This window comes from Phyllostomus discolor, chromosome 14 (assembly GCF_004126475.2).
Source record: "Phyllostomus discolor isolate MPI-MPIP mPhyDis1 chromosome 14, mPhyDis1.pri.v3, whole genome shotgun sequence".
NCBI lineage: Eukaryota > Metazoa > Chordata > Mammalia > Chiroptera > Phyllostomidae > Phyllostomus > Phyllostomus discolor.
Window position 1 is genome coordinate 18,948,051 of NC_040916.2, and position 26,523 is coordinate 18,974,573.

A 26,523-nucleotide genomic window follows, 5' to 3' on the forward strand; every position below is an offset into this window, starting at 1 on the left:
CAGCTTTCTGTCATATGTGGCAAGCCTTCTTTAGATAAAATTAACTCCCTTAAAACTGTTTCTCTGCCATCTTAAAATCGTGACTCAGACCTCATGAGAGTAATTTTACATTTTAAAAATATGAGTGCAGTTAAGGCTTGTGCTTATCAAAAACCTTCAAGAACTGAAAATAGGATCACTACTTCATTATCCTCTGATACCTCTGGGTAGAATATTTCCTTCTCTTGATAAAGGGAGAGATGAAATTATTTGCATGGCATCATAATGAGAAATTTAATGAAAAACAGATCCCCAGTCAATTCTGACCAGGAAAGCCACCGAGTAAAGGGCTGACATGCGGGACCAAGTGAAAAGCGGAAACTTCTATATAATTTAGGGACATGGTTTTAAAGTACAAGAAAGAGATTGGGAGAAAATATTAGCAACATGCGTAACAGTGGCTTGCAATCCCTACTACCACAGTGCAGCGAGCCCTGGAATAACGCCCCTTTGTTCAACGTTGTGTCCTCGTAGCGTGGCTGAGATGCTGCAGGAACCGAACTCTTGTTTACACCAAGCAGCCCGGGGTACAACTGGTTTCATCACATACATCATTACGCTTAAGGTTGCAGAGCCCAGCAATGCTGTTTACTGAGGACTTGCTGCAATAACACGGCACTATCTCCAAGTCATAATAAAAGGACAAAAAGCTTCATAGAAAAATGGGCAAAGGAAATGAACAGGGAAGTCATAGAAGAAAATGTGAAAAAAGGTTCAACTTGCGAGGTGTTAGAGAAACGCAAATTAAAACAAAGAAATCCCCCACTCCCTGGCCTTTTGTTGAGTGGCAGTGCGTGGTGTAAAGGTTAAGTAACAATGTAGGCTCTAGAGCCAGACTTCTTGGATTTGAACCACACTTCCGCCATTCTCTAAGCTGTGTGACCTTGTGCAATTTTTACTAATTTCTGTGTTAGTTTTCTCACCTTCAAAACCAGGTCATGACAGTGACTCCCTCATAGGGTTATTCAGATGATGAGACGAGTTAGCTTATGTAAGAGGCTTAGCATGGTGTTCGGCACAGAGTAAATACTATATACATGCTTATCATTGCTATTCATCGGTCATGTCAATCACATGCGAACAGCTGTGTGAAAGATGACAGTGGTCTTAGTCTGTTGGTGGGCGTGCAAATTGAAACAGCTCTCCTGAAGGAGACCTTGTTAAGTGCACACTCTACATCTAGTAGAGATTTCTCCACTGGAGAAATCCGACCCAGTCCCACAGGGACACAAAGGTATCACATACGTTCAAAAATGTCCATTGCATCTCTGTTTTGTGTCGAAAAGGGGGAAACAATTTAAATACCAATCAAGAAGTGAGGTATGTATATTACAAAAAACTGTAGCATACTAAGAAGGCACCACGTGAACAAAATGATGTGGTTTACATATACTGGCATACAAAATTGTCCAAAATATTTATAATAAAAGCAAGTCACAATCCCACCTATAGAAAAACAAGCAAAACACATATATGTGGGCATTTGTGTATGGATTTTTAAAGCTGTTTGAAAATACACCAATTGTTAATGAGGTTATTTATATGGGAGATGGGGAAGGTGAAGAGAGACTTTCGTTTTTTCATCCCGTACTTATATATTGAAACTTGAAAAAAAACCCCAAAGATACATGGGTATTTTACTGTACAATTTAAAAACTGAAAAAGGGGCTGCTCACCAGGTTTACCTAGAGTTTCCACAGATTTGATATAAGAGTAGAAACATTCGGTACTTAGATTCAGACACTATCTATCATTTTGGAAGAAACGGCCAGACTTCAGGAATCGATGCAGACCACCCAGGAAAACCAGGGGCCTTCAGAAAATCCTTGGTCACACCAGTAAGGGCACCGACTCAAAGAACTCCGTTCATTCATACCTTGTACCTTAATTCTATTTATCTGTGTCTTCAGGTGATCTGAAGGCAAGAGAGACTACTTTAAAAAAATTGTAATACATCTCAAACTCTTGTGAGCCCTCCCCTATACAAGAAGAATAAAGTTTTTGAAAAACTTCTCTACAGAAAACCTCCATGGTTCAAATGGATTTCCCAAATGAAAAAGTGTTGGTTAGTACTTGAGATGTACCAGTGCCTTTTATTGTGCTGCATTCAAGACAGGAAAGTGCTGCTGTTGCTGAGACAGAACGTCATGGAAGGCACATCTAACGGACTCAGACCGCTGGCAAGGCACCCGCTGTACTGTAGCAACGTAATAGACTCTGGAGAACAGAGTCTTTTGGTAATTCAATCCAAGAATTCCAGTAGGTTACATAAAGCAAATGGAGTAGAAGAGAGCACTTTGAGAGTAAGAAAGTGATATCTACTGGCTGGCATAGCTCAGTGGATTGAGTGCGGGCTGTGAACCAAAGTGTCGCAGGTTCGATTCCCAGTCAGGGTACATGCCTGGGTTGCAGGCCATGACCCCCAGCAACCGCACATTGATGTTTCTCTCTCTCTCTTTCTCCCTCCCTTCCCTCTCTGAAAATAAATAAATAAAATCTTAAAAAAAGAATGAAATAAAAAGTGTTTTCAAAAAAGAAAGTGGTATTTAGTGCAAGTTTAAAAACTGAAGTGCACTTCCTATAAAAACCGTCGCCCTGCCCCCCGAGTTTACATGTGCTGCCGCAGAGCAGAACGTCCGCCGGTGGAACCGGGCGAGTTTCATTTCAGTTGCTGCACAACGTCCGTGGTCTTAAAACCCAATATTACGAAAAAAATCTGTCACTCCGTTTTATTAACACTTATTTATAAACTGGTTTGCATTCTTAACAATGATGAAAGTTGCAGAATAATAGGAACCCAAGGAAGCCTAGAAGAAGCCCTTCTGCCTAGAAGAAGAGAAAGACTGGATTTTAAAAATTACCTTAATACAAAGAGGTATGAAAGAGATAATGAACAACACAATTACACTGCAGATTGAATAGACTTGCAAATTTCACAAAGCACCTCTAATGCGATCCAGGGATAAGAAGAGCAGATAAAGCAGTGGTTTCTTATCAACTCAGTATGGGGTGGGGGGCAAGTTTTTTCATCCTCAAAAGAAGAGTAGTTCCTCCTGGCAAGTCTATAACCCGCCATTACAGAGATTATAATCTGTATCTCTGCAGCTGTGATGCAGACAACTGAAAACAATGGACTTGCTGAAACAAAACAAATCCAAGTATAAGTAAGAGTATCAAATACGGAAGGCAGATACGAGTTCAAGTCCAAGCTCTACCAGCTGTGTGGCCCTGGGCCAGACTCTCAATCTCTTTTGCCTCAGATGCTCATCTGTAAAGTGAGGGCAGCAATAGCAGCGCCCAGGGTGGTATCACATGGGAAAATGTGCAGAATGCTTGGCACACAGTGGGCGCTCGATAATCCAGGTGATGGCGGTGATATGCCAAGATACAAAAAGTACTGCTTCCTAAATTTTATTTATTAATGATGGAACATGAAGTGTCCAAAATGTGTCCATCCCAGCACACATTCAGAGATTTCTAGAAGGTTGTTAACATATGTATTTGGGGCTTACACAAGCTGGTAGTCCCCATGATTGAAATCCAGGCTTCCTGCTCATGCGTGCCCTCTGGCCGTCACCGTGACGCCACGAGGCCAATCCCATCCGCTGTACACGGAGAACCACATAGCGGCGAAGACCAAGCACTCTGGAGGCAAACTGCCCAAGTTCAAATGCCATTTTTGCTATTTGTGGAGCTGTGTCACCTTTAGAAAAATAACCCAACCTCTTACAGGATTACAAAAGGCTAACTTAATATCTTATAGGATTATTGTACAGATTAAACAAGACAATGTGTATAGTGCTCATAAAAGTGTGAGCTATCATCACCATCATCGTCGCTTACAGTCGTTCTACAAAACACACGAGCTCGGGCCACCAGACCTGGATGCTGCGGAAGCAGCACCCCCACACTCGCCAATATTCTAAGAGTCTTAGACAGGCTGGGCATTTGAGTCGGCATTTGGACCCTGCCTCAATGTGAGCAAGACAAAAAGGTAAATTTGTATTGGATATTTCCAATTGTCAATGGTACCCAAGCATCAAAGTCAGGTAAGACCAATATGCCTTATCAAAACCCACTGTAAAACTGCTTTTCCGGTTTTAGGCAAGTTCACTTCCTACCTGTCCTCTGTATTGCGAAGGGATGGCAGCCGGAAGCTTGTGTTTCTGTCCAGCTTCGACTGGCTTTTGGTCCTCTTGATGGAGCCTTTCAGGCGCTTGCTGAAGAACCCCTGGAACGAAAAAGGCAGAGGTGACGGGAGAGAGAGCCGGAGGGCACCCCGAGGCCCGCGTGCTCACTGCACCGCCTTCGCGGACAACACTCAGAGTTTTATAGTGAAGACCAGACGCAGGGCCCAGCTTTCGATGTTTCAGTTTGTAAATAAGAGTTGCTTGAAACCCCCTGCTAATAAGACCAAAATCATCTCCTTCTATCATAACTGGGATAATCAAACTTTTTGATAGCACTTAATTTCTTATTTCTTAAATAGGTTCTACACTAGCAGTAGTAGAGGAACTAATGTAATAATAGATTTTTTAAAAGCCTAACAATACCGAAAAATATACTCCTGCCTGTGAAGATGGTGTCAGCAATTTCAATAGAAATAGCATCCAGGAATTTCCTGAACCGAATTAAAGGAAAACAGGGAAAGAGGTACACACGCCCCGAAATCGGAAGGTACTTGGTGCATCGAAGGAATTCAAAAAAACGTTATCAGTACAGAGTAACGTGTCGGTGGTCTCAAAAGTGTTAAAATTGGACGTGGTATTTGTAAAGTTAAGTTTTAAATGGGGATGAACTATTTTACAAGGAAACAGGTATCATGTAGGAAACCATGGAAGCACCGAAACTCCTGCCACTTTCCACCGAACCATCCAGGGCTCTTGGAACATCTTCTTGGTCTTACTGCCTGGCAAATGATGGGCTTTCAGGAAAAGCTGATTGAATAAAAGAATAAACGCAACAATGAATGACGATGATCCCTGCTTTCAAGAAAAAAAAATTCTACTGTTGGCAGATGAAAGGACATCTTATAAAAGTATGTCAAAATGCTTTGAGAAAATGTTGCTATTCAAAGAAAAGTATTTTGACACGTGGAAATTAACACCATGAGATGATTATTATCTTATAAAAGCTGTGTCCAGCAAGTCTTTCCATAAGGAAAAAAACCACGGGGCCAGGATCAGCACGTTCAATCTCTTCCATTCTTTTAGTTACCACCATACCCACCCGCTTCGGGGCGAGGACCATAGTAATCCAGGTAAGCTGGGTTACGTTTATCTAACGACCCCGCAATCTCAGTGGCAGTAAACATGCTACACGTCTGTAAGTGGGTCAGTTAAAGCTGGGGGCCCAGCCTTCTGCTGCCTTCACACGGGGCTTTGGTTGAGGGGGGCTCCAGCCACGTGCTTCTGCAGTTGCTGCGGCAGGGTAAGGGAAATGTGACATTGGTGTACCAGCTCTTAAATCTCCAAGTCTCATCTCATTGGACAAAAGGTCACATGACCACACCCCATTTTATTAGGGAAAGGACGCACAGCCCCACCGTGCATCAGAAGGAGAGCTGGAAACATTAGCGGACGGCAGAGTGGACTACTACAGTGCTTTTCTGTGCCGAGTGTGCTGAAAACACACGGGCGTTGCTCCTTCCACTGGGAAAAATAGAAACAAACTTATTTAAATCAGAAGTAGAACTACCTTGTTGACTGAAAAAATGCTTATGTCATTTCTTGTTGTTCTTGTACCCCAAAGAATAAGGGTAAAAACTCCTAGGAAATGTCACACAGACAAATGCCCTAGGCTGGTTTTTCTTTCAGGCTCACAGCGGCCGATCGGCGGGCAGAAGACGGGGGCGTTCGCTAAAGCCCTGTATTTCTCGGAGACCGGCATTTGTCCGGCCTCCTGGACGATAGTGGCGTCAGTGAGGACAGTCGCAGCCACCTGTTCTCCGAGGCAAGGGCTTGCTCCTACTTCCTCTGACTCAGCAAGGACTCGTCTCCACACCTGCTCAGGCCTGGGTTTACAGATTCCACTGGGACCTGTCTGTGGTCGGTTCAAAACCCACTGGGCTACAGTGAGATCCAGCCTACAGCCTGACCAAATACCATGTATAAATGCATCCTGACAAAACCACGGTTGAGAGGTTAACTGGGAATGTACCAGTAGATGTTCGCTCGTGCAGTACTTTAACTCGACCCTTTGTGGTACCTAGAGCATACGTCGTATTGTAACCCATGTATTTAATACGTATTTATTTTATGTCTATTTGCTGTGAAGTACCGTACAAGGTGATGCAAAAAATTCAAAGATAAAACAAACACCACCTCTACCTTCGAGCAGCTACATAATTTAGGATTCGGAAATGAAATATGAATATGCGACACGATGAAAGTAGACGACACAGTTAGGAAGGTGCATGTTCTTAATGCCTGGCATATTTAAGCACAAAAGTCATCCTATTTCTCTGAATCTAGCACACCAGCGACTGTCGCGCCATTATTTTGTGTGTGCTAAGGAAAAAGCTGCCAACAAGACTACAACACGATGCTTTACCACTCAGACCTTTTATCTCAGACCTTTTAAGGCAGATGTGTCTTTTAAAAACTCATTCAGGCAGGCTCTGCCACACACCACACAGCGTCTGCGTAAGAACATACGCAACACGAACTGGTCAGGGTACCCCTAATGCTTCCTTCCCCATTCTCCGAGCTGCTTTGTGACTCAGAGGAGCTGTTGGTGTTTTCCAGACGATTCTCCCATATCCTTTCAAGAATTTTGATGACAGGGCATATCTTTGAAGAAGACTCTCCACACAGAGATGTTGAAAAGTGAAATGTGTGCACCTCAGAACTGGTGACACACGGGATTGTTTCAGAGAGGCACGGCGGAGATGGCCTTGGGAATCCCCGCAAGAAGAGGTCACTTCCTTTGGAGGAGAAGGGCACGTCACACGGAAGATCCCAAGGGCAGACGGGGTTTGGGGCCGCGGTGCCGAGGGGCACGGCATGAGGCAGGGTGTGGGGGCGAGAACCCATGGGGCACACAGTAAGGAGGTCTGGTCTGGCTGGGATATGGTTGGGAACACCTGAAATAAGATGAGAAAGGTGGTTTATCTAGCTACTAGTGTATAATTATGGCTCCCACTGGTCCTTAGACTTGTGAGTATAAAGGCTCTGTATCCATCTCAGTATCGACCACCGTGTTTAAAGCCTAGTTAGTGCTCCATAAATATCTGATTAACTATGTACACAAAATTATGGTTGTCTTGGCAACACAGATAGAGGAAAGTTCCGGATAGCCCAGGGATATTTCACGGAGGTACAACAGTATAACATGCTGTACAAGGCTCTGTTTTCCCTCTTGATACGAGTGAAACGTGGCTCTCTCCTGAGCATGCGGTTTAGCTCAGAGCCCCACCTGGCAGAAGGCTTCCACTCTCCCCTGCCCCATATTCGGCGGTACCCAGGCCGAGGGGCTGGGATTTCCCAAGCTCACCATGACAGCTTCCACACCTTTATTCCATAAAGTAATTTTATTCCATAAAACACTGGTTTGGAAGGAAGCAAATTCCTTGAGGTCCACACCCTGGTGGTTTGGCATCCTTGACTGCTCTTCGCTGTTCTCCTGCATTGCTCTCTCCTTCCCTACCCTTCATTCATTCCGGACTTTGGGCCCTAGTTTGCCACATTCCGTCTCTTCACTGCTAACCGCACACTCGTAAGTAACCAGACAGCGATTCATCTCATACCCTAGCACCCCATTTCCTTGACTCCGTGTCCTCCTCTCCCGCTCCCCGCTCCTAGGGCCACACCCCAGACGGTAACACCACTCAGGTAATCCGCACCTTAGACACCTTAAACAGGAAGACCGGGCTTTCTGCCCTCCCTTCCTGACCACGCAGCCCTTCCTCCCCCGCATCTGCTCTTCAACCGCACCGAAAGCCCCAGTCCCTCAGCCACCCGTCTTCTCCCCATCGATGATTCCTTCTCTTTCCACCCTGGACCTCACGGCCAATCTCCTAAAGCTATTTTATCACCAACGACCTCCCTTCTCTTAGCGATCGACTCTCCCAAATCAAAGCTGGATCAGTGTTTAAATTCTCGTCCCACGACCAAGCTGTTGAAGATGACCACAGAGGTGGGCACTCGGATGCTACTAAAAATTCCCTGCCTCCAGCGAGGCGAGGCTCCTACCACGCCTCCGTCCTGGACCACGCGAGCACTGAGCCTCGTGGCAACATCACACTCGCTGGCAAAACTCGGAGCGGACGGCATGCCCATTTGCCCTTTGCCCCCTTCTGAGCAACTCCCAAAGTGCAGGTCGCTATGCTTCGTACGTGCTGTTCTTCTGGCTACACAGTTCACTGGACCGGGGCAGAAAACTGACGCAAAGGCACTTACGAGAGGGGCCCTGGTAGGAGTTCTGCCTGTAGAATAGGGTTTCCTCCGGAGGCTACTAACTCCTCCAGCCTAATCCCTGGCCCTGCCTCACGCTGTACACGCCAGCACCTCTAAAAGCGCCCCCCCCCACCATCCTTTGCATTCACCACGCATCTCTGCTGTCGCTCACACTCCCTCCCTGGTCCCTGGCCAAGTCACACTTTCAGACTCGGCTCAGGGGTGATGTCCGGTGTGTCCTTTTTGACACGCCCTGACCCTGCCGTAGATTAGGCGCTGCTCTTCTGTTTCCCAAATCTATAAATAGCGCCGGCCTTACACTCAGCACACTGCATGCCTGCTCACGCGCCAAGAGTCTCCCCAGTGAACTCTGAACTCCTCGGGGCAGGGCTTAGACAGTCTCTGTTCCCGGCAGGTCAGGGGCCTGGCACTTAGGAGGGGCTCCACAAATGCTTGTGGAACTGAAATAGAACAGGCAGTGGGATGAATGGAAGCCACCCTGGTGTTTCGGCCCCGGCCGCCATCACAGGAAGAGCAGGGGACCCTGCATCGGACAGTACGGCTTCCAGTCCTGGCCCCAGTGACTCGGAGTTGAATGGCCTCGGACAAGTCACAGCTTCTAGGTTTCTGATTTCTTATCTGTAAAATGAGGATTAAAAAAAAATTCTTTTTCCTAGAACCATTCCCAAGAATTAGATAACTGGATGCAAAACTACTTTGAAAGTAACAGGACCTTATAAGTGTCAACCGAGTGTGAATCCAGGGTGAGACTTCTGAGCGTGCTAGGTGGCATCGTGACTTCTCCCCCTAGAAACTCCCCAGGGAGGGAAGGAGACTCGCGTGAGTTCCACAGCAGCAGGGAGTTGGGGCTGTTTTGTTCGGGGTTGCACCCTAGTGCCTACAGCGCTAATACTTGGTGTGTTATACATGTTCCATTAACATTCGTGGACTGAACGGATCACCTGAGGGCTTCCCAGGTAGGAAGAACCGGCCGGGTGCTTTCCCACATGCAATACCATCTGATGGATACAACACCTCCACAGACCTGGTACTCAGTTGTTTGCTGTAGGTAATGCGCTTGCATTTGAGATACTTGAGATACACCAGCGAACAAAACAAGTGCAATCTTTGCCTTCATTAAGCTGACATACCAGTGGAACGAGACAGACAGTAAACAAAGAACCTAATCAGTTAGTAAAAACAAGCACTACAGAACACAGAGCCGTGTCAGAGGACGGGAAACATGAAGTGGCCGCGGTAGGTCTTAGGGAGAGAAAGATTACAGAGAGAAGAGACCTGAGAAGGTGAGTCAGCCCACAGACAGGAGGCGGGAACAGCGGCCCAGGCACCGGGAGCAGGCTGGGCAAAGGCCTGAAGGCAGAGGCACGCCCGCTGTGCTCCAGAAAGAGCCAAGCAGTGAGGGTGGCCGAGTGCAGACAGCGGTGGGGTGGGGGAGGGTGTGGGAAAGGAGGGCGGGGCGCAAGCAGGGCGGGGCCAGTGCAGAGCCTGGAGGCCCAGGCGAGGGCCTCAACCTGCCACTCCGATCTCCCAGGACGTCACCAACGAGAGGCAAGACCATTGAAACAGTCACAAATACACAGGCATTTGCTGTTCTGAGAGAAACACCTTTAGCTGTGAAATTGGACAGGTGCGCTGATTTAATTTGGTTTTGAGCAAGAACACGCAATATGCGAACAGCGCGTGTCCTCCCGCGCTGCAGCGGCACAGCAGTAGCCGAGAGGCGGGGCCGGCGTCTGAAGTCCCCGGGCCACGCGGCTGCCAGGTGGGAGCGCGGAACTCCGGTCCAGGCCCCCGGACTCCAGCCCCCGCCCCGCTCTGTAACAGCTCTGCCATGTCGTTTTGCACATTCCAACTCCTCTTCGAATATTCTAGGAGCTACAGTAGAATGCATTTTCCTCATGGATGCTATACTTAGCTTCACACAGATCTCATTATAGAATTATACAGCACAAAGAGGCAGAATGCTGCATGACAGTCGAAAACTATGAGAAAATGAACAAAAAAAAAACCTAGTGTGACAACCTACTTAGAAATATTTGTCCCTGGGACTCCTATGTATGTCATGATACTAAATTGAAACTCTATTTAAATTACTTTTATATGTAAGTGATCCTATGGTCACCGAGAGAACAAATCCAAATCCAAATTCAAAGACAGGTGGAGGCCGAGAAGGAGAAGTTTCTCTCTCTGTCACGGGAAGGTGTGATACCTGTGTCTCGTGCTAACGTGAGGAGCGAAGGGTTTCTTCGAGCACGCTCTAAAGATCCAGCAGTGCAGGCGGAAACAAAGGCAGAGACAACAAACGAACCGACCTCGTCCTCCCGACACGAACCTCATCGGCACGAATACTGATAAAACCCTTGAACAAGATCCCATCTCATCCAACGCCCCTCTGACATGCCCGTGCTACCATCTACCATTCTTAAGAGGAGTATAAAGCTTATCATTTTAAACAACACTGTCATCACAATTGACACAACTTTAATTAGTTGGTACTCACTATTTTCTTTCAAAATAAGGCTTAAAACTAGCAACTGCCAGGGAGAGAAAGAGCCCAACGCAGCCTTGCTCGGTCGCTTGGTAAATGTTAAAGACAATGGCAGGAGGCGTTCACCACCTGCAGCCTGGAGTAACCCCTGAGGACCAGGCTCGGCCATCAGGGCACGATCTCGGTGACTGAAATAAAACTGCTGCCAGGCAACCGGGCTCCGAAGCCTCAGTGGTGGCGATGAGTGACGCCGGGTGTCCTAGCGTCTCCGCGGGTCCCTGAAGACGTGGCGCGGCGGAGGCAGAGAAACCCGTCACCACCTCTCCTGCAAAACCTCAGCGCCGCGCCGCAGAACCCTGCTCTGCTCCGTCTGGGGCTTTCCCGGCGGTGGCCACACAAGGGACCTTGCGACTTTAGGTGATTAAGGAACTTTAATAGCAGTTCTTCAAACTGTTATATGACTTGCACTCAGAAAACGCCACCTCGTCAACTAGAAGGGACCCAGGTGAGAACTGTTTTCATTCTTGCTTTTTAAGTTCTAGCTTAATAGTGAATGAACCTCTGTATTTTGCATAGTTGAGCAGTTCATATTACTATGGACTGTAAGCATTCAAGGAGAAGGGCTATGTCATATATAAATTAATACCCTTCCTTCCTCTTAATATAACTTAGGAACTTGTAGATGTTCAATAAATGTTGACTGAAATCTAATTGTAGGGAATTAACAAGGGGGAAGGGAAAGGAAGGGTAGCTGAAAATGCTCAACTCCATTTTCCAATCACTGTATTTTGTTTACTTCATTTATCTTCCAGTTACTGGAAATCCAAACAGGAAGGGAAACCCTAGCTAATGAAAACAGTAACAGAACAACAGACAGATGCGAAGTGCATCATTACAGTTCACGGGCAGTTTCCAACTGGGCGACTTCTCCCCTCGTGGGGGTTTCCAGGGCGTGGATAGGTGCTGTTTTGTTTGTCTGGCAATTTTAAACAGCAAAGGGAAGAAGAAAAGGTTCTATCGTAAATCAGAATCGTTGTCCTAGACCGAGCTGATGCTTCACAATCTTTGTGCACGCAGCGCAGCGATCGGCATTTTTGATAAGCATCCAATGATTCTCTTTTATGACGCCGAGTAAAACTTTTATCATGAAACTTTTAAACACACAAAAGCACAGAAATGAACACATTACACACATACCCTTGATCAGATCTAACCAAGGCTAACATACCGATGTCATGAGATTATATTAACATATAAAAGTAAATATGTGTAATTATAACAGCTAACATGTCACAATTTTTGTAACGTGATATGTTAAAACAAACTGCTATGTCAAGGTCCGCCGTGGGGGCAGACGGAGGACATGTAGCACACCTTCTGTCTCTGATAAATATTCTTTGTCTTAGAGGGTCATTTTTAATTGATAGAACACCTTTCAATTATTATCTTCCCATTAAATTTTTCCAAACTTTTACTTGCAACTTACACATATTATGTATTAAATGTACCTTTTCTTTTAAAATGTTAGGTTTATGGAGGTATAATGTACAAAAAGCAAAATCCACCATTTTCAGTTGGATACCTTGATGAGTTTTGACAAATGTAACTGAGACAGAGAACACTCCCACCACCCCCCAAATTATAAAACGTTTAATAGTCAATCCTATTGACTATTTCCTTGCCCCTTGGTTCCTAGTAAGCCACAAATCTGCTTTGTCCCTATAGTTTCATCTTTTCCAGACTGCTTTATGAATGGAATTGTGCGGTATGGAGTCTCTTGCACTTGGCATATTGTTTGTGAAATTTCCCGTGTCGTTGCATGCGTGTGTAGTCTGTTCCTCCTTATTCCACTGTATGGACATACCAGCATTTGTTTACCCACTTACCCACCGATGGACATTTGGGCCTACTATAAATAAATCTGCTTCAAAAACTGAGAACAAGTCTTCATGTGCACACATGGTTTGGGAGCCACCGATTTAAAAGTTTGGTAGGAAATTCACAAACAAATAGCATGGAAGAAACGACGACGTTTTATGAGGATAAGATGTTAATGAGGTACCGTGGGGCAGGGATCTCGGGAAGGAGGGGATCCCTGATTGTTTTACCTTGTAGTTGAAATAATTTTTGATTTATAGCAAATTTGAAAAAGTAGTACAGAGTTTTCTATTGCCTAGCTTCCCCTAGTGTTAACATCTTACTTCACCACGGTATAATGATAAAAACTCGGAAATTAACACAGGCACCATACTGACCGAAATTACAGACCTAATTTATAATATCACCAGTTTTCTCACTGTATTAGTTTTTTACTGCTGCTGTAACAAATCACCACAAGTATGGTGGCTGAAACTGGACAAGTTTATGCTCTCACAGGTCTGTATGTCAGAAGTCCAGCACAGCTGTCCCCTGGCTAAAATCAAGGGGCCAGCAGGGCGGCCTTCCTTGGTGAAGGCTCTGGGGGGAATCTGTTCCCTGGCTCTTCCTTCAAAAGGCCACTCACAGTCCCCGGTGCATGGTCCCTTTCTCCATCTGCAAAGCCAGCAATATCGCCTCTCTCTGAAAGGGTCTCAGTTTTTAAGGCCTCACGCGATTACATTGGACCCACTTGGAGACTCCAGGGTTCTCTTCCCACCTGAAGGTGTCTAGCCTTCATCACACCTGCAAAAGTCGCTTGCCTTGTAAGACAGCGTATTCACAGACTCCGTGTACGTGTACTAGGGTTTGGGCACCTCAGGCTGGGGGCGGGGGGTACTGTGTGAAGGTGGAGCGAAGGTACAGTGACCACCAAACCGAGAAGGAGGTACCTTAAGACCGAAGGGCAAAGCAGCCAACTCCATTAATTGTAACAAAATTTACTGTAGGCTGATTGACGTACAGGGAGACGGGTTGGAGTGGACGGACGACCCAGCACTCTGTATGGATTGTTCTCTGCTACTGGACAGGGGTTGCGTCTGTATTTGATAGAGGAGCTGAACTACTAACTGACAAGGCAAAGGAAACCACAATGCAGCAGGAAGCACACCTCCTGGTGGTCTTACGATAGACCACCGCTTAGCATTAATGCCAACACGCTATTTGGTATTTATCTCAGTTGCTATGCCATCTTGTCTGTGTTCTGACACGAACCTTCCTGGATCCATTGTGTAAACTTACGGGACACAGCCAACCATGAACTCTGTGGCTCTGGTGCAGGCTGAGACGGGTTAGGTCAGAATTCTCAGGACAGAAAGCGCCGGGACCCAAGATGGAGTCAGGTTTGTTTAACTCGATGTATATATGGGCATTATTTAACCTTCCACACATAGCTTACGTAACTGCTTTCTTATGAGTGGGCATTTAGGTTGTTTTCAGTATTTGGCAGTTACAAGCAGTGCTGGGAGGCACACCTGGTGCGTGCACACGTTCCTGCTGACGGGGCTGTGTTTCCAGGGAAGACTGCTGGGAGCGGGAGGGCGGGTCAGAAGGACAGTGCGCTGCAGCTTTGCCAGAATCCCATCCAGAGCAAGGGACGTCCCAGGGTGTATGGCAGCGCCTGTCCCCACAGCCTCGCCAGCCGAATCTGCTGTTGCACTCGACAGTTCCCGCTGGTCCAAGAGGTGAAAGAGTGTCTCTGAGCTGTTTTAGTTTGCATGCCTCCGATTATGGATTTGAACGTTATTTGTGCACATTCAGAACAGTTTTTATAGTTTTTTCAGAATTACCTGTTCATATCATTTTTATTTTCAATTTTTCTATTGGGCTTTTGCATATTTATCAGTTTTTAGTAATTCTTCCTATGTTGTGACTATTTGCTCCCAGTCAGCCGGCTATCATTAAACTTTGGGATGGTGTTTTTTGCCATGCAATTTTTAAAAGTCAGTTTTTGCTTCTGGCCTTTCAGTCACCGTTACAGAAAGTGTTTTCCTACATTAAGATTGGAGAGGAATGCATCTATGTTTTCGTCTAGTAGTTGTAGTTTGTTTATCCTCCACATTTAGATCCCTAATCCATTTTGAGTTTACTCTCGTGCAAAGTGTGATACATACACAGCTAACTTTTCTCTTATCCAAATGGCTGTGGAGTTTGCCTTCACTTTTTATTTCGAGTACAACTCCTCAGGAAACCATTCTCCACTTCTGTCTGATAGGAGTTAGCCTCTAGCTTCTCCTTACCTAAGACCTTTCGTTTGTTCTACTGTTTTCCTCTGTCTTGACCCATCACCTGTCCTGTTCCTACTTTCCATCCCCCACCGAGTCTTACCTCCTGAAGGCAAACACGATCGACCTCACTCTGTGGTTCTTCAATGCTTAGCACCTAGTGGGGTACTTGGTGTGTGCATGTGCGTGTGTGTGTGCATGTGCGTGTGCATGCGTGTGCGCGCGCATGTGCAGAATGCTGAAACGACTAACCTGCATTATTAAGAAAAGTCCAATCCACTCCAAGTAGGGAAAATATCTAATATTTCTGAGGGGAAGATGTCAAAATTATTTAGATAGAACCAAATCTTCTGTTTAAAGCGAGGAAGTTTTGATACCAGGAGTGTTCACTTCCGCAGCCCCCTGCAGTCCCGCTAACGAGGTGGAAGCCGATTTTCTCAGGACTGGCGGAGACCACTGGCCTTCAGACGTGGACATCACGGAAGATGGGCTCAAGGGACAGAATAATGAAGGACAATGGGCCAACAGTAAGAAAGAGAACACCTGCCTGCCGTGAGGTCCATCAGTCTCCTGGCCATCTACCTCCCCGAGGCCATCGCGGCGGCCTGAGAAAGCGCCGTGTGGAGGGCGTCTCTTTTCACTGTCAGGTAGGCGGACCAGGTGCATCTATCTGATGGAAGCTTCCCGTCTCTCGTTTCCAGGTCTCTGAGAGTCACAGCCCCACAGATGGAGGTGTGCTGTGGAGCCTGTTCATTATTTTAAAAAATAAAATTCTCACTGCTTCTGGTGAAACAATGCACCCAAAGCCCGTCTTGTGAAAATGGGGGTGAGCGAGAGGTACAAAGTAGAAAAATATAATTACTCTTCACTAATGTCTATCATGGAAGAGACTTTATTAGGTATATTTTTATAACCTTTCAAGGCTATTTCCTAATTACACTGTTTTTAATCACGCCAACATTTCTCCATGATAACTTTAGGGTCCAAAATACTAACAAACTGGTCCTTAAATATCCAGTGCCTTTTTATCTGCAAACCTCCAAGGATCTTAGGATACTTCTGTAGGGCTTTACTATCATAGAAAAGGCATTAGGGGCCTTACAGGAGGTCGAACAGTTTGCTCTTTGTCACACAAGTGAGACGCTAGGTGAACATACGTTAAAAAAAAGGGTTGATCACTTCTTTGCCTGTTCTAAGTACAATTTTTTTAAAGATTTTATTTATTTATTTTTAGACAGAGTGGAAGGGAGGGAGAAAGAGAGGGAAATAAATATCAATGTGTGGTTGCCTCTCGTGCGCCCACCACTGGGGACCCGGCCTGCAACCCAGGCATGTGCTCTGACTAGGGATCGAACTGGCAACCCTTTGGTTCCCAAACCAGTACTCAATCCACTGAGCCACACCGGCCAGGGCCTGAGTACAAATTCTTAAATGCTAAAGTGTGAAATCCTTGCACTGGTACTCAGGCAGAGTGAAAGGCAGGTAATCCAGGCCCTAGCATGAGAGGGAGAGGCGCTCCGGAGGGACAGCGGTCTCCCCGAGTGCAGAGGAGAGAGGCCCAGGGAGCGAAGGACAGTTCCGTCAGGGTGTGACCGTCCTCTCTGCTGTCTGGCATGGCCTGTTCAAGACCTGACTTTAAAGGCTTGAGAGGCAGAGCACACCCCTTCCTACACAGGCAACTACTCCTTGAGCGAGAAACAGCCACTCCCGGGAGTCGTTCTCCCCACCCCTAACCTCTCAGGGACTCCACAGAAGGCAGGTTCTTCCTCCTACTCATCACAGTCCGCCCTGAATTCTATTCTACTTACCAGATTCACACAGACCCCTAGAAAAACAGTGCGCAGTGCTGGGAATTTAAAACCACTAACTCATGATGAAGATGCTGGGGCAAACGAAGTTAACGTCTTTGCCATGCGCACATCTTGGGGGACCACAGATGCCATCATACAACAAGTTTGGGGGACCACAAATGCCATCATACAACAAGTTTCGATAAACAGACTGGAAAGAGGAAAAAATCAGCGCTGGGGTCACACGATGAAAAAGATACACAGTAGTCCGGATCTCCTAGAAGAGTGGTTTCTAAGTGGTACTGACTGTGTATCAAATGAGTAAAATATTGCTGGTATGCATTCCTAAAGTTGTTTACCTATAAAATATAAGAATGTTTTGATGTGTGACTATAAAAGATTCAATAACATAAAAATTTTAAAGGATGAACTAAAAAATCAAACATTTATTATTGTTTTTCTGCAACACAAATGGATGCTGCTGTGCACCCCCTGAGGCAGGCGCATCCCATCCCGGAGCCGCCAACTGCACCCTCACAGGCCAGGGAGGGCGGCGCCTAGGCGAACAGTGATGCTGTAAGTACCGTAATGGGTGAGTGCACGGTCCTACCGAAGGACAGAGAAGGTGGAGGCCAGTGTGGCCTCCAAGGGGTGGAAAGAAACTGGAGCTGGGTGTTAAAGGGTAAAAATACACTCAGGAAGCATAGTGTTCCTCTAGGCAGACATGGACAAGGATACCAGAGAAGACGCGTTTGGGGAACTCTCTACGTTTGGGAAAGATGGAGAACTCCAAGTCCGGAGGGTCAGAACTCTGGCAGGGATGCAGGTGTTGGGTGTTGTGAAATGAGACTTGGGGGGGGTGGGCAGCCAAAAGTAGACAATGAGAGGTTCTCCGTGCTAAGTTAATTTTGCTTTTTTGTCATCCTGTAAAACACCAGTTAAAAGCAAAAGCTTTCAGCAAGTGATGGATGCTTTCTAAAGGCAAAGCTCGATCTGTCTGAAGACTTTCAAATGAGGGGAAGGAAGAAGGCAGAGGAAGAGAGGGGAAGGAACCCTCGAGGAAAGCCAGGCAAGTGCGAAGCTGGGTCGTGGGCATGGGTGTGGGACCAGAGAGCTACTGCAGGACTCCAAGCAAGGGAGACGCAAGTGATGATGAGGCGGAGACTGAAGAGACCACTCTGGCAGCAGCATGGGGGCCACAGTGGGTGGGGGGAGCTGGAGGCCAGGAGATGGGTTATAGTCTCTTTTTGTACTACATGGGACGAGCTAACTTTCGGGAAGCACTCGGTGCAAAACACAAGGGCCCTTATTTGAAAAGCAGAAAAACAGTTTCATGAAAGGTGCTAAAACAGAAGACTCTCCTTTCTCCAGCAGACTCGCCCTCCGTTTTGCCGGGTGTTTTTAATTTGCTGTTTCAGGTCACGCTCCCTCGGGCACAGGGCAAGTGCAGACCTTCCCACCGGGGCCCCACAGCCCATGACTCAGCATGTGGGTGGCCCGCCGGCTGCCAGGCCGCCTCTCCTCAGCCTCCACCCCCACCCGCCATGCCCTGGCTGGGGGCAGGAGGTCCGGGCAGGCCTTTCCCTTTCCACGCTGTCGCCGCCTCTCCCTGGGTGCTCGGATTAGGGTTGGGCAGGAGGCGTGCCCCAACGGAGCTGTGGCCTCTGGTCACCTGCCAGAGACCAATGAAGCCGGCAGGGAGGGGCAAGGAGGGCCCTGCTCACCCCTTCTCCTGCGATAAGACGCCACAGCCATGGCTGGGTGAGGCGGAGGGGGAGGCTGGCTGGGGCTCCTGGGCGGGGAGGTGGGCAGTGCAGGTTCCATCCCAGGGAGGCTGCGGGAGTGGGGACCATACCCACCCCAAGGCCCTGCATGCGCCCACTGGCCCACCGGGCTTCACTCACAAACACAAGCTCGGAGCCCAATCACTGGGAACTGTGAGATGGCAACTGTGGATGTGACGCCCATGGCACAGGCCTCTCCGAGAGCAGGCCTTGCGCATGGGAAGCCAGGCCTGGGGCTGGTGCAGGGCAAGGATGGCGAGTCTGACCCCCAAAGTCTGTGCCGGGTGCGGGGGCAGCAAGGTAGGGGTGGATGAACCCGAAGAGAGACAAAGGCCTGATGACTGAATTTGGGGGGAAAGAGAAGAGAATACTATGGCTCTCCAGTTTTCGGCTCTGGGGAATGAAGAAATGGTAGTACTACAAAGTTAGAAATTCCGGGGGAAAAGAGTTTTGGGGAGAAACGTAGTGTGGGGTGAGCTGAACAGAAATTACTATGGGACGTCAGAACCGGGTGTTAGCAGAATACACAGGACTGTTCAGAAGATTCCCCGGAACAACACTGCTTTCTGTGTCCTGGTGTATTCATCACTGATTTCACTCCCGTGCAACACTGCAAAGTCCTCCTGGTGTGAAAACTCTCGGCATTATCCCACTAAACTGGCCCCCACAGAACACATCCTACAAGAATGTGGAGGCAGAGGTGGACAAAATTAAAAAGGGTAAGCGGTTTAGTTAATGGACATATGGGCAACCGTTCATTTTCTTCCTCTAGGAACTTTCCTATTCTGGACATTTCATATAAATAGAATCATATCATATGCGGCCTGTAGAGTCTGGCTTCATTCCTTCAGCACAGTGTTTTCCAGATTCATCCATGTTGGAGCAGGCGTCGGCATTTCGCCCTTTGTATGGTGGAGCAATACGCCCCTGTGTGGGTGGGCCACGCCCAGCATGTCTCTCTTCAGCTGATGGGCACCTGGGTGGTATCTACATTTTTGCTGTTACAAATAATGGTGCTATGAACATCCACATACAAGATTTTGTATGCACAACTGTTTTCGACTTTCTTGTATATATTCCTAGAAGTAGAATTGCTAGGTCACGTGGTTCTCTCTGTTTCACCTTTTGAGGAATTGTCAAACTGTTTTTTCCAAGTGTCTGCACCATTTTACATTCTCTCCAGAAAGGTATAAGGGTTCCATTTTCTCCACAGCCTTGCCAACACTTATTCTTGTCTCCCGTTTAGATTATAGCCATCCTAGTGTGTACAAAGTGGTATTGCACAATCTTTGTGTGCATTTCCCTGAGGACTCATGACGCTGAGAACCTTTCCATGTCTTGAGTGGTCATTTTCATATCTTCTCTGGAGAAATGTCTATTCAAATCCTTTGGGGCCTTTTAATAGCTACTCAACAGCCTGACAAAAATAATTTATATTGCTATCTTAATTAAATAGGCTACTTGGAATGAAGTTCATTTAAAATGAAATTTGTAAGAACCAACTGCATGGGAAAACATGTTTGCCAATGATACCTCAGATAAGGGTTTAATTTCCAAAATATACAAAGAACTTACACGACTCCACTCTAAGAAGACAAGCAACCCAATTAAAAAATGGGCAAGGGACTTTAAAAGACACTTCTCCAAGGAGGACATACAGAGGATGCAGAGACACATGAAAAGATGCTTGATATAGCTTGCTATCAGAGAGATGCAAATTAAAACCACAATGAGATACCACTTTACACCAGTCAAAATGGCCACCATAAACAAAGCAACAAACAACAAGTGTTGGAGAGGTTGTGGAGAAAAGGGGACCCTAGTGCACTGTTGGTGGGATTGCAGACTGGTGCAGCCACTATGGAAAACAGCATGGAATTTTCTTAGAAAACTAAAAATGGATCTGTCTTTTGATCCAGCAATTCCACTGCTGGGACTATATCCTAAGAACCCTGAAACATCAATCCAAAAGAACCCATGCACCCCAATGTTCATAGCAGCACAATTTACAATAGCCAAGTGCTGGAAGCAGCCTAGGTGCCCATCAGTAAATTAATGGATCAAAAAACTATGGTACATTTACACAATGGAATTCTATGCAGCAGAAAGAAAGAAGGAGCTCCTGCCCTTTGCGACAGCATGGATGGAGCTGGAAGGCATTATGCTAAGCGAAACAAGCCAGTCAGTGAAAGACAAATACCATATGATCTCACCTTTAACAGGAATCTAATCAACAAAACAAAGAAACAAGCAAAATATAACCAGACACTGAAATAGAGAACAGTGTCCTCTATTTGTCCGCTGACAATGTCCAGAGGAGAGAGGGGAGGGAATTTCAGGGAAATTTCAGGGAAAAAGGAGAAGGGTTTACAGGAACAAGTATAAAGGACACATGGACAAAAACTAGGGGTGGGTGGAAATGGGAGGGATGTGGAGAGAGCTGGGTGGGTGGGCTGGGCTGGGAGTAAAAGATAAAAAATTGTACTTGAACAATAATTAAAATAAATTTTTAAAAAATAAAATGAAATTTGTAGATGTTTAATATAAAACAAATAAAGTGTTTAAAAACCCAGTGGAGTGGTACTGGTGCTGGTAATAGAATTAAAGGGCCCGACGGTAGGAAGGGAACTCACAGGCACTACTATGTACCAGCGATGCCTGTACCTTGCTGAGTACAGGTGCAGCTGAGAAGTGCACCTTTCTGTACAGTGAATCCTAGCAAAATCAAGAAGTTGGCAAGGTTTCCTTTCTATCTATCCAGCTCCCTAAGTTCTGTGAAAGAGAAAAGCACCTAATATCAGCTATACTTAGTGGCTAATTATATGCTCCCTAAAGCGGGCATTATCCCTTCAAAACGTTTATCTCTAATTGTGAAATGAAAGGTGGGAAGCCTCCTTAAATGGGAAAGCAGAAGAAAAATACCCGTGCTTTGAGAAAGAGGAGCTCGTAGTACCGTATCCACAAGAATGAGCTGTCAGCGAGCTCGTCCTCCCCCTCCCACAGCCCTGGTCTCGGGGGCAGGGTAAGCTGGAGTCTCCGCTCGCTCGTTAGCAGCCTGCAAACCCACTCACTTCTGGGAAGGCCGGCAGACTGCGGCGGGTTTCCACAGTCCCTCGACGGTTTCAAGGGTAGACTTGGCGCTGCTCCCTGCCACGCCTGCTCCCTTTCCCACCACGTATTTGGCATGCCCTTTTTATCCCCCTAAGCGGTCATATCTAATCTTATTTCTTTTTGCTCTGCTCCAAGTTTTATTTTTTCTAGGATGTTTATCATGCAGAGATTTTAAAATTACACCCATTCTGATTACAAAATGATTTAAGGGTATAGTTAACATGTAATGTCTTCAGACTATAATTTTTCTTTTCTGACATCCCTATGTTTATTCCATTATTTTTACCTCTGGCAGTAATATTGTGATAGACATAAATAGGAGTATATATTCAATATATTATAAATTCATACATATATGAATATAAATATGCCCTTTATTAAAGGAGGGGTCATTGCAGGGTGATCCTAGTATGGATTTTTCACTCCGTGTTGGTGGTCAGCAAAGAGAAGGAAATAAGATGGACATAGAATATTTAAGCCGCAGAGGGCAGAACTCTAAGGGCCCTGGAACACAATTGCGAAGAAAACACAAAAATTAAAACAGTACCTACGTAGCTTGGGTCCTGTGAATTCAAGTTGGTTACTTCACCCCTGAGGCTGAGATTCTGAAGCTGGTCAGAGGTCACCGAGCCACAATAAAACAAGTGTGTAAGTGTAGACAAGTGTTTTGTAAAAAGTGTGTTGTAGAAGGGTCGCCTGACTGACTGGGGCACACGCTCGGAAGGGCGATTCCTGCACGCCGCAGCGGTCTGTCCAGGCGGCGCCGGGCCGCGAGAAAACGCCGGACTCGAGGGCACCAGAGGAAGCACCGGTGTCCATGGCGAAGACACCGACTGCAATGAGCTCCTTGTGTTTTAATCAGTCATTTCGACAAACAGTTCCAAACCCTGGGCACATGTTACAATCTTCTGGGGAGTTTTTTTAAAATACAGAAGATTAGGTTCTAGTCTGGAGACTTCCCTTTAACAGGTCTGGGGTGGAGACATTAGTACCGTTTTTGGTGTTCCTTGGGTGATGTCTCAGGTATAGCCAGAGTTGAAAACCACTGGTTTGGACAACGAACATTTTTCTGGTCTTTATGAAGTCGGCATGAAGCTTTCAGTCTCTTTCTTTAACATGGAAAAAAACACAGATCCTATTAAGGATCTCACTGATCTTACTGACCATTCTATTCCAAACAGAGACCCATACAAACTGAGCCTGAAATCTTGACACTCGAGAAAGGATGTGACATTTCTTTTAATGCAGGAATTTAACTTAGTCTACATTTATTATTCCCAAGCCTCACTTCCTTCGAAAAACTACGGAAAGGCGTCCCCTCTTGCCATCTTGTGTACCTCGTGCGTGTCGCTGCCTGGGAATGCTCAGGTGCCCCTGTGATGAGCACACAAGGAGGGTCACACAGGAGAGTCAGCTACTGCTCTCGCTCAATTATGCTTCCCGGTTGTCTTGGCATATATTTTAGTGCCCGAAGCCTTTCAGAGCCAAGCTCGAAGCGAACACAAACGAAGCAGCTGCGACTGCATTGTGTTATGTTCACATGAAAGGCCGGCTCAGACCATTGTGCGACGGAGAGGAGACCGCCGAGCTGAGCACCTGGCCCGGAACACAGCCCGCCTTCTCTCGGCCACGGCTAAACCGAGGGCACCGTCTAAGGAGAAGCAGTAAAAAAATCGTAAATATCAATAGTCACTTTATACATAGGGTGTTCGAGAAAGGAGGCTGTTCCAAAAACTAAGAGAATGTGAAAGAGACACACACATACGATTACAAGACGCGATCATTTTCCCTTTCGGAATTAAATTAATTATATTTCCCTTTCGGAAATATAATTAAAATTATATTATAAGCACCTAAATAACTTTTCATTAGTTTACTAATTTCTTCCTAATAACTCCTATAATATTTTAATTTAGTTTTGACAATGTATAAAACATAGAATGGATACCTTGTTTAAAGGAAAACACAATATGACAAAGGTAAAAAGAGTACCAGGATGGTAAACAAAAAATTAAACATAGGATCTTTAAAAAGAGGCAAAAACTATTCACATGACCGAAACCGTTCTTGAGGAATCTAACAGTCAAAACTCAGATCTGCAGAAACATTGCGAGCTTACACAACGTATGACACCTGAACGGATCAGAGAGAGTCACTGAAACAAATCACTAATTTAAAAAAAGTCTACCTAGTTTCACTTCCCAGTATAAGCAGACATAGTATATCCTGTATACATAAGACACCATAGCCCTGATTCCAAATACAACTTCAAATCTCGCTTTACTGAGGAAAAAAAATGTTAGTATTCTGCACAGGTACACTCACTTATTCCAGATGATCCCTTAGTGGTTATCAAATGGTTTGGTAATCTATTTGACCGGAGACGTCACCAGTAAATACCAAGAGAGTAAGTATAAGAGATACTCTATTCTGGTCCTTCGATAATTTGTGCATATTTCGTTCACTTGCAATTATTTGTTAGGTGTCTACTGTGTGCAAGGTACTGTGTTAGGCACTGGGGTAGGAGTGAAGATGAGTTAAAGAGGTATTCACTGTCTAATGAGGGACACAGACCTACAAGCAAATACTATTTTCGATCCACAGTTGGGAAACCATGTACGCACAGCACTGACTGAAGACACACACAAAGTTTGGACTGTTGGGCGTCCGGTGCCCCGAACCCCAGCATTGGTCAAGGGCCAACTGTCAGTACAATGGGAATTACGGGGGAGAAACGTGGGGCGAGAGGGAGGGACAGCAGAACAGCTATCACTCAAATCGCTGCTTTTTCTTATGGGTGATTACAGTACAAATGCACTTAAACATTCCTAAAAACCAGGTCATCGCCTTAACCTGTAGGTTCAGCGTCTATATAAGTTCCCTCTTTCATTTCGCATGCCCTTCTTCTCAAACTTACTGACTCTGATGTCTACTACTCGCATAAAGATAGCTTAGACTAGGTAAGAGTCTAAGCCATCTTGCTATGCTGGTTATCCATTTTACATTTTTCAAAATACAAATTTGGGGGAATGAGGAGGCTACACAAAGGTTCCGCCCCCCTGTGGGGGGCTCACTGTTCTGGTTACACACTGGGGCTCATCTCCGCCTCCCCCAGGAGCTCAGCAGGACGGCCTCCCCCAGGTCTCCCAGAAGCTGACCTCTACTCTAGTGCTGTCTGCTGTGAGGTGGCTGCTGGGCTGGTCCACTACTGAATGCCGGACCCTGGCCCCTGACTCCTCCCCCCCACCCCACCCCCGAGCACTGGCAAGAGGAAGAAGAGTCACTCGGGAAAGAGGCAAATAATTTACCGCCACTTCACAGTATTTATACAATTTGGTTTAGCTTTATGGGCCAAGACAAATATTTCAATAAACAAATCTCAAATGCTTTTAGCAGCCAGCAAAATTTAGGCAAGCTTGACAAACAAACCCACTCACTTACATCTTGTCCTAACTCACGTTCCCGGGCCCCTCTCTCACCATTTTTGCCTACACGCTTTTCTATTCCCGTCTCACTGAACCCTTCCCATGTTCCCTGATGGCATCAGTTACCTTATGAAGCGTGCCTTCCCAAAATGCTGTTCGCTCAGCCTGGGATTCTCTCCTTCCCTTGTCAATGACTTTCATTCAGCCTTTGCTACTCAGCTCAGACACTGGCTCACGGCAAAGCCTTAGCAAACACAGTACGTTGTTAAAAACCCGTGTAACCATGCGCATCTACCTCCTTATGAATCTGGCCCTTTTTCTGTCTCTTGCCACTAGATTGCAAGTTCTCTGAGAGTGGAATATTCTGGGTTCATTTCTGTTCCCTAGCACCAAGTACAGTGCCAGAGAAGTATCTGTAATTGGTGAATCACCAACACTTTGCCCAAAGTAAGCATTCAACAAGTGTGTCAGTCGTTTCAGGCAAGGCTTGCTAAGATCCCTTTCATCTGCTCTGCTCCTAGTGAGCGTGAAAATGTCACCAGGAAGAATAAGGCTGTTGTGGGGAGCCTACTGCTAGCTCCCTTGTGGGTTCAACTGAGGAGCACTGAACCTGCCGTTCACCACAGTGAAGACACTTGAACCCTACCTAGAACTTCTGCCCCTTCCTCAAGGTAACATGGAAATGGCCATCTTTGTGATACTGCGTCAGTAACTCAAAGTTAAGCATCTCAAAGTTTGGTTCGTTTTTGTACTACTTTTCTATATTCAGAGAGTCCATTTTGATATTAATTACTAAAGTATTTTGTGATGATTTAAAAAATACACATACTTCTTATTGCCAACACATTTAAGTGATGCAAATCACATTACCTATTGCTGTTATGTGTAAATTTAAAAAAAATAGTGTACTTCCACAGACATCCAAGTACCACGGTGCCTCATTTAGCCAGCGTGTTACGGTTTCTCTCAGAAGAATATAAATTATTTATCCAGCATTATCAAGGAATGAGGTACTTCACAAGGCAGATTTTTCTGGTAAGTTTTTTTAAGCATCACAGATCTTCAAGATTTTAAAAACTCCCACTGGCTATATGTTACACAATATAAATGCTCGCACTGGATATATATTACACGATATTGTACAGTCCACTTTTTAAAAAGCTCAGAACAACAAATACAACCTCACTTCTTGACTTCGTGATTCAGGAGCATTATTAACGTCAATTACTGCACTGTGCACCGTCCATCCTGTAACACGACGGTACCATTGGGGCTACTGATGAATGTAAGGCTCTTTGCCTTTATCCTAAGTGGGTTCAGATTGTTTTTA

General features: G+C 45.9%; 1 protein-coding gene across 1 annotated transcript in view; it reads right to left on the reverse strand.

Annotated features, from left to right (window-relative positions):
* The window catches only part of RASAL2 (RAS protein activator like 2), a 275,224-nt gene that overhangs the window by 42,061 nt on the left and 206,640 nt on the right, over positions 1–26,523 (reverse strand). The window contains 1 exon segment of the mRNA XM_028530839.2: positions 4,161–4,270. Within this exon segment, the coding sequence (XP_028386640.1) occupies positions 4,161–4,270 (110 nt within the window).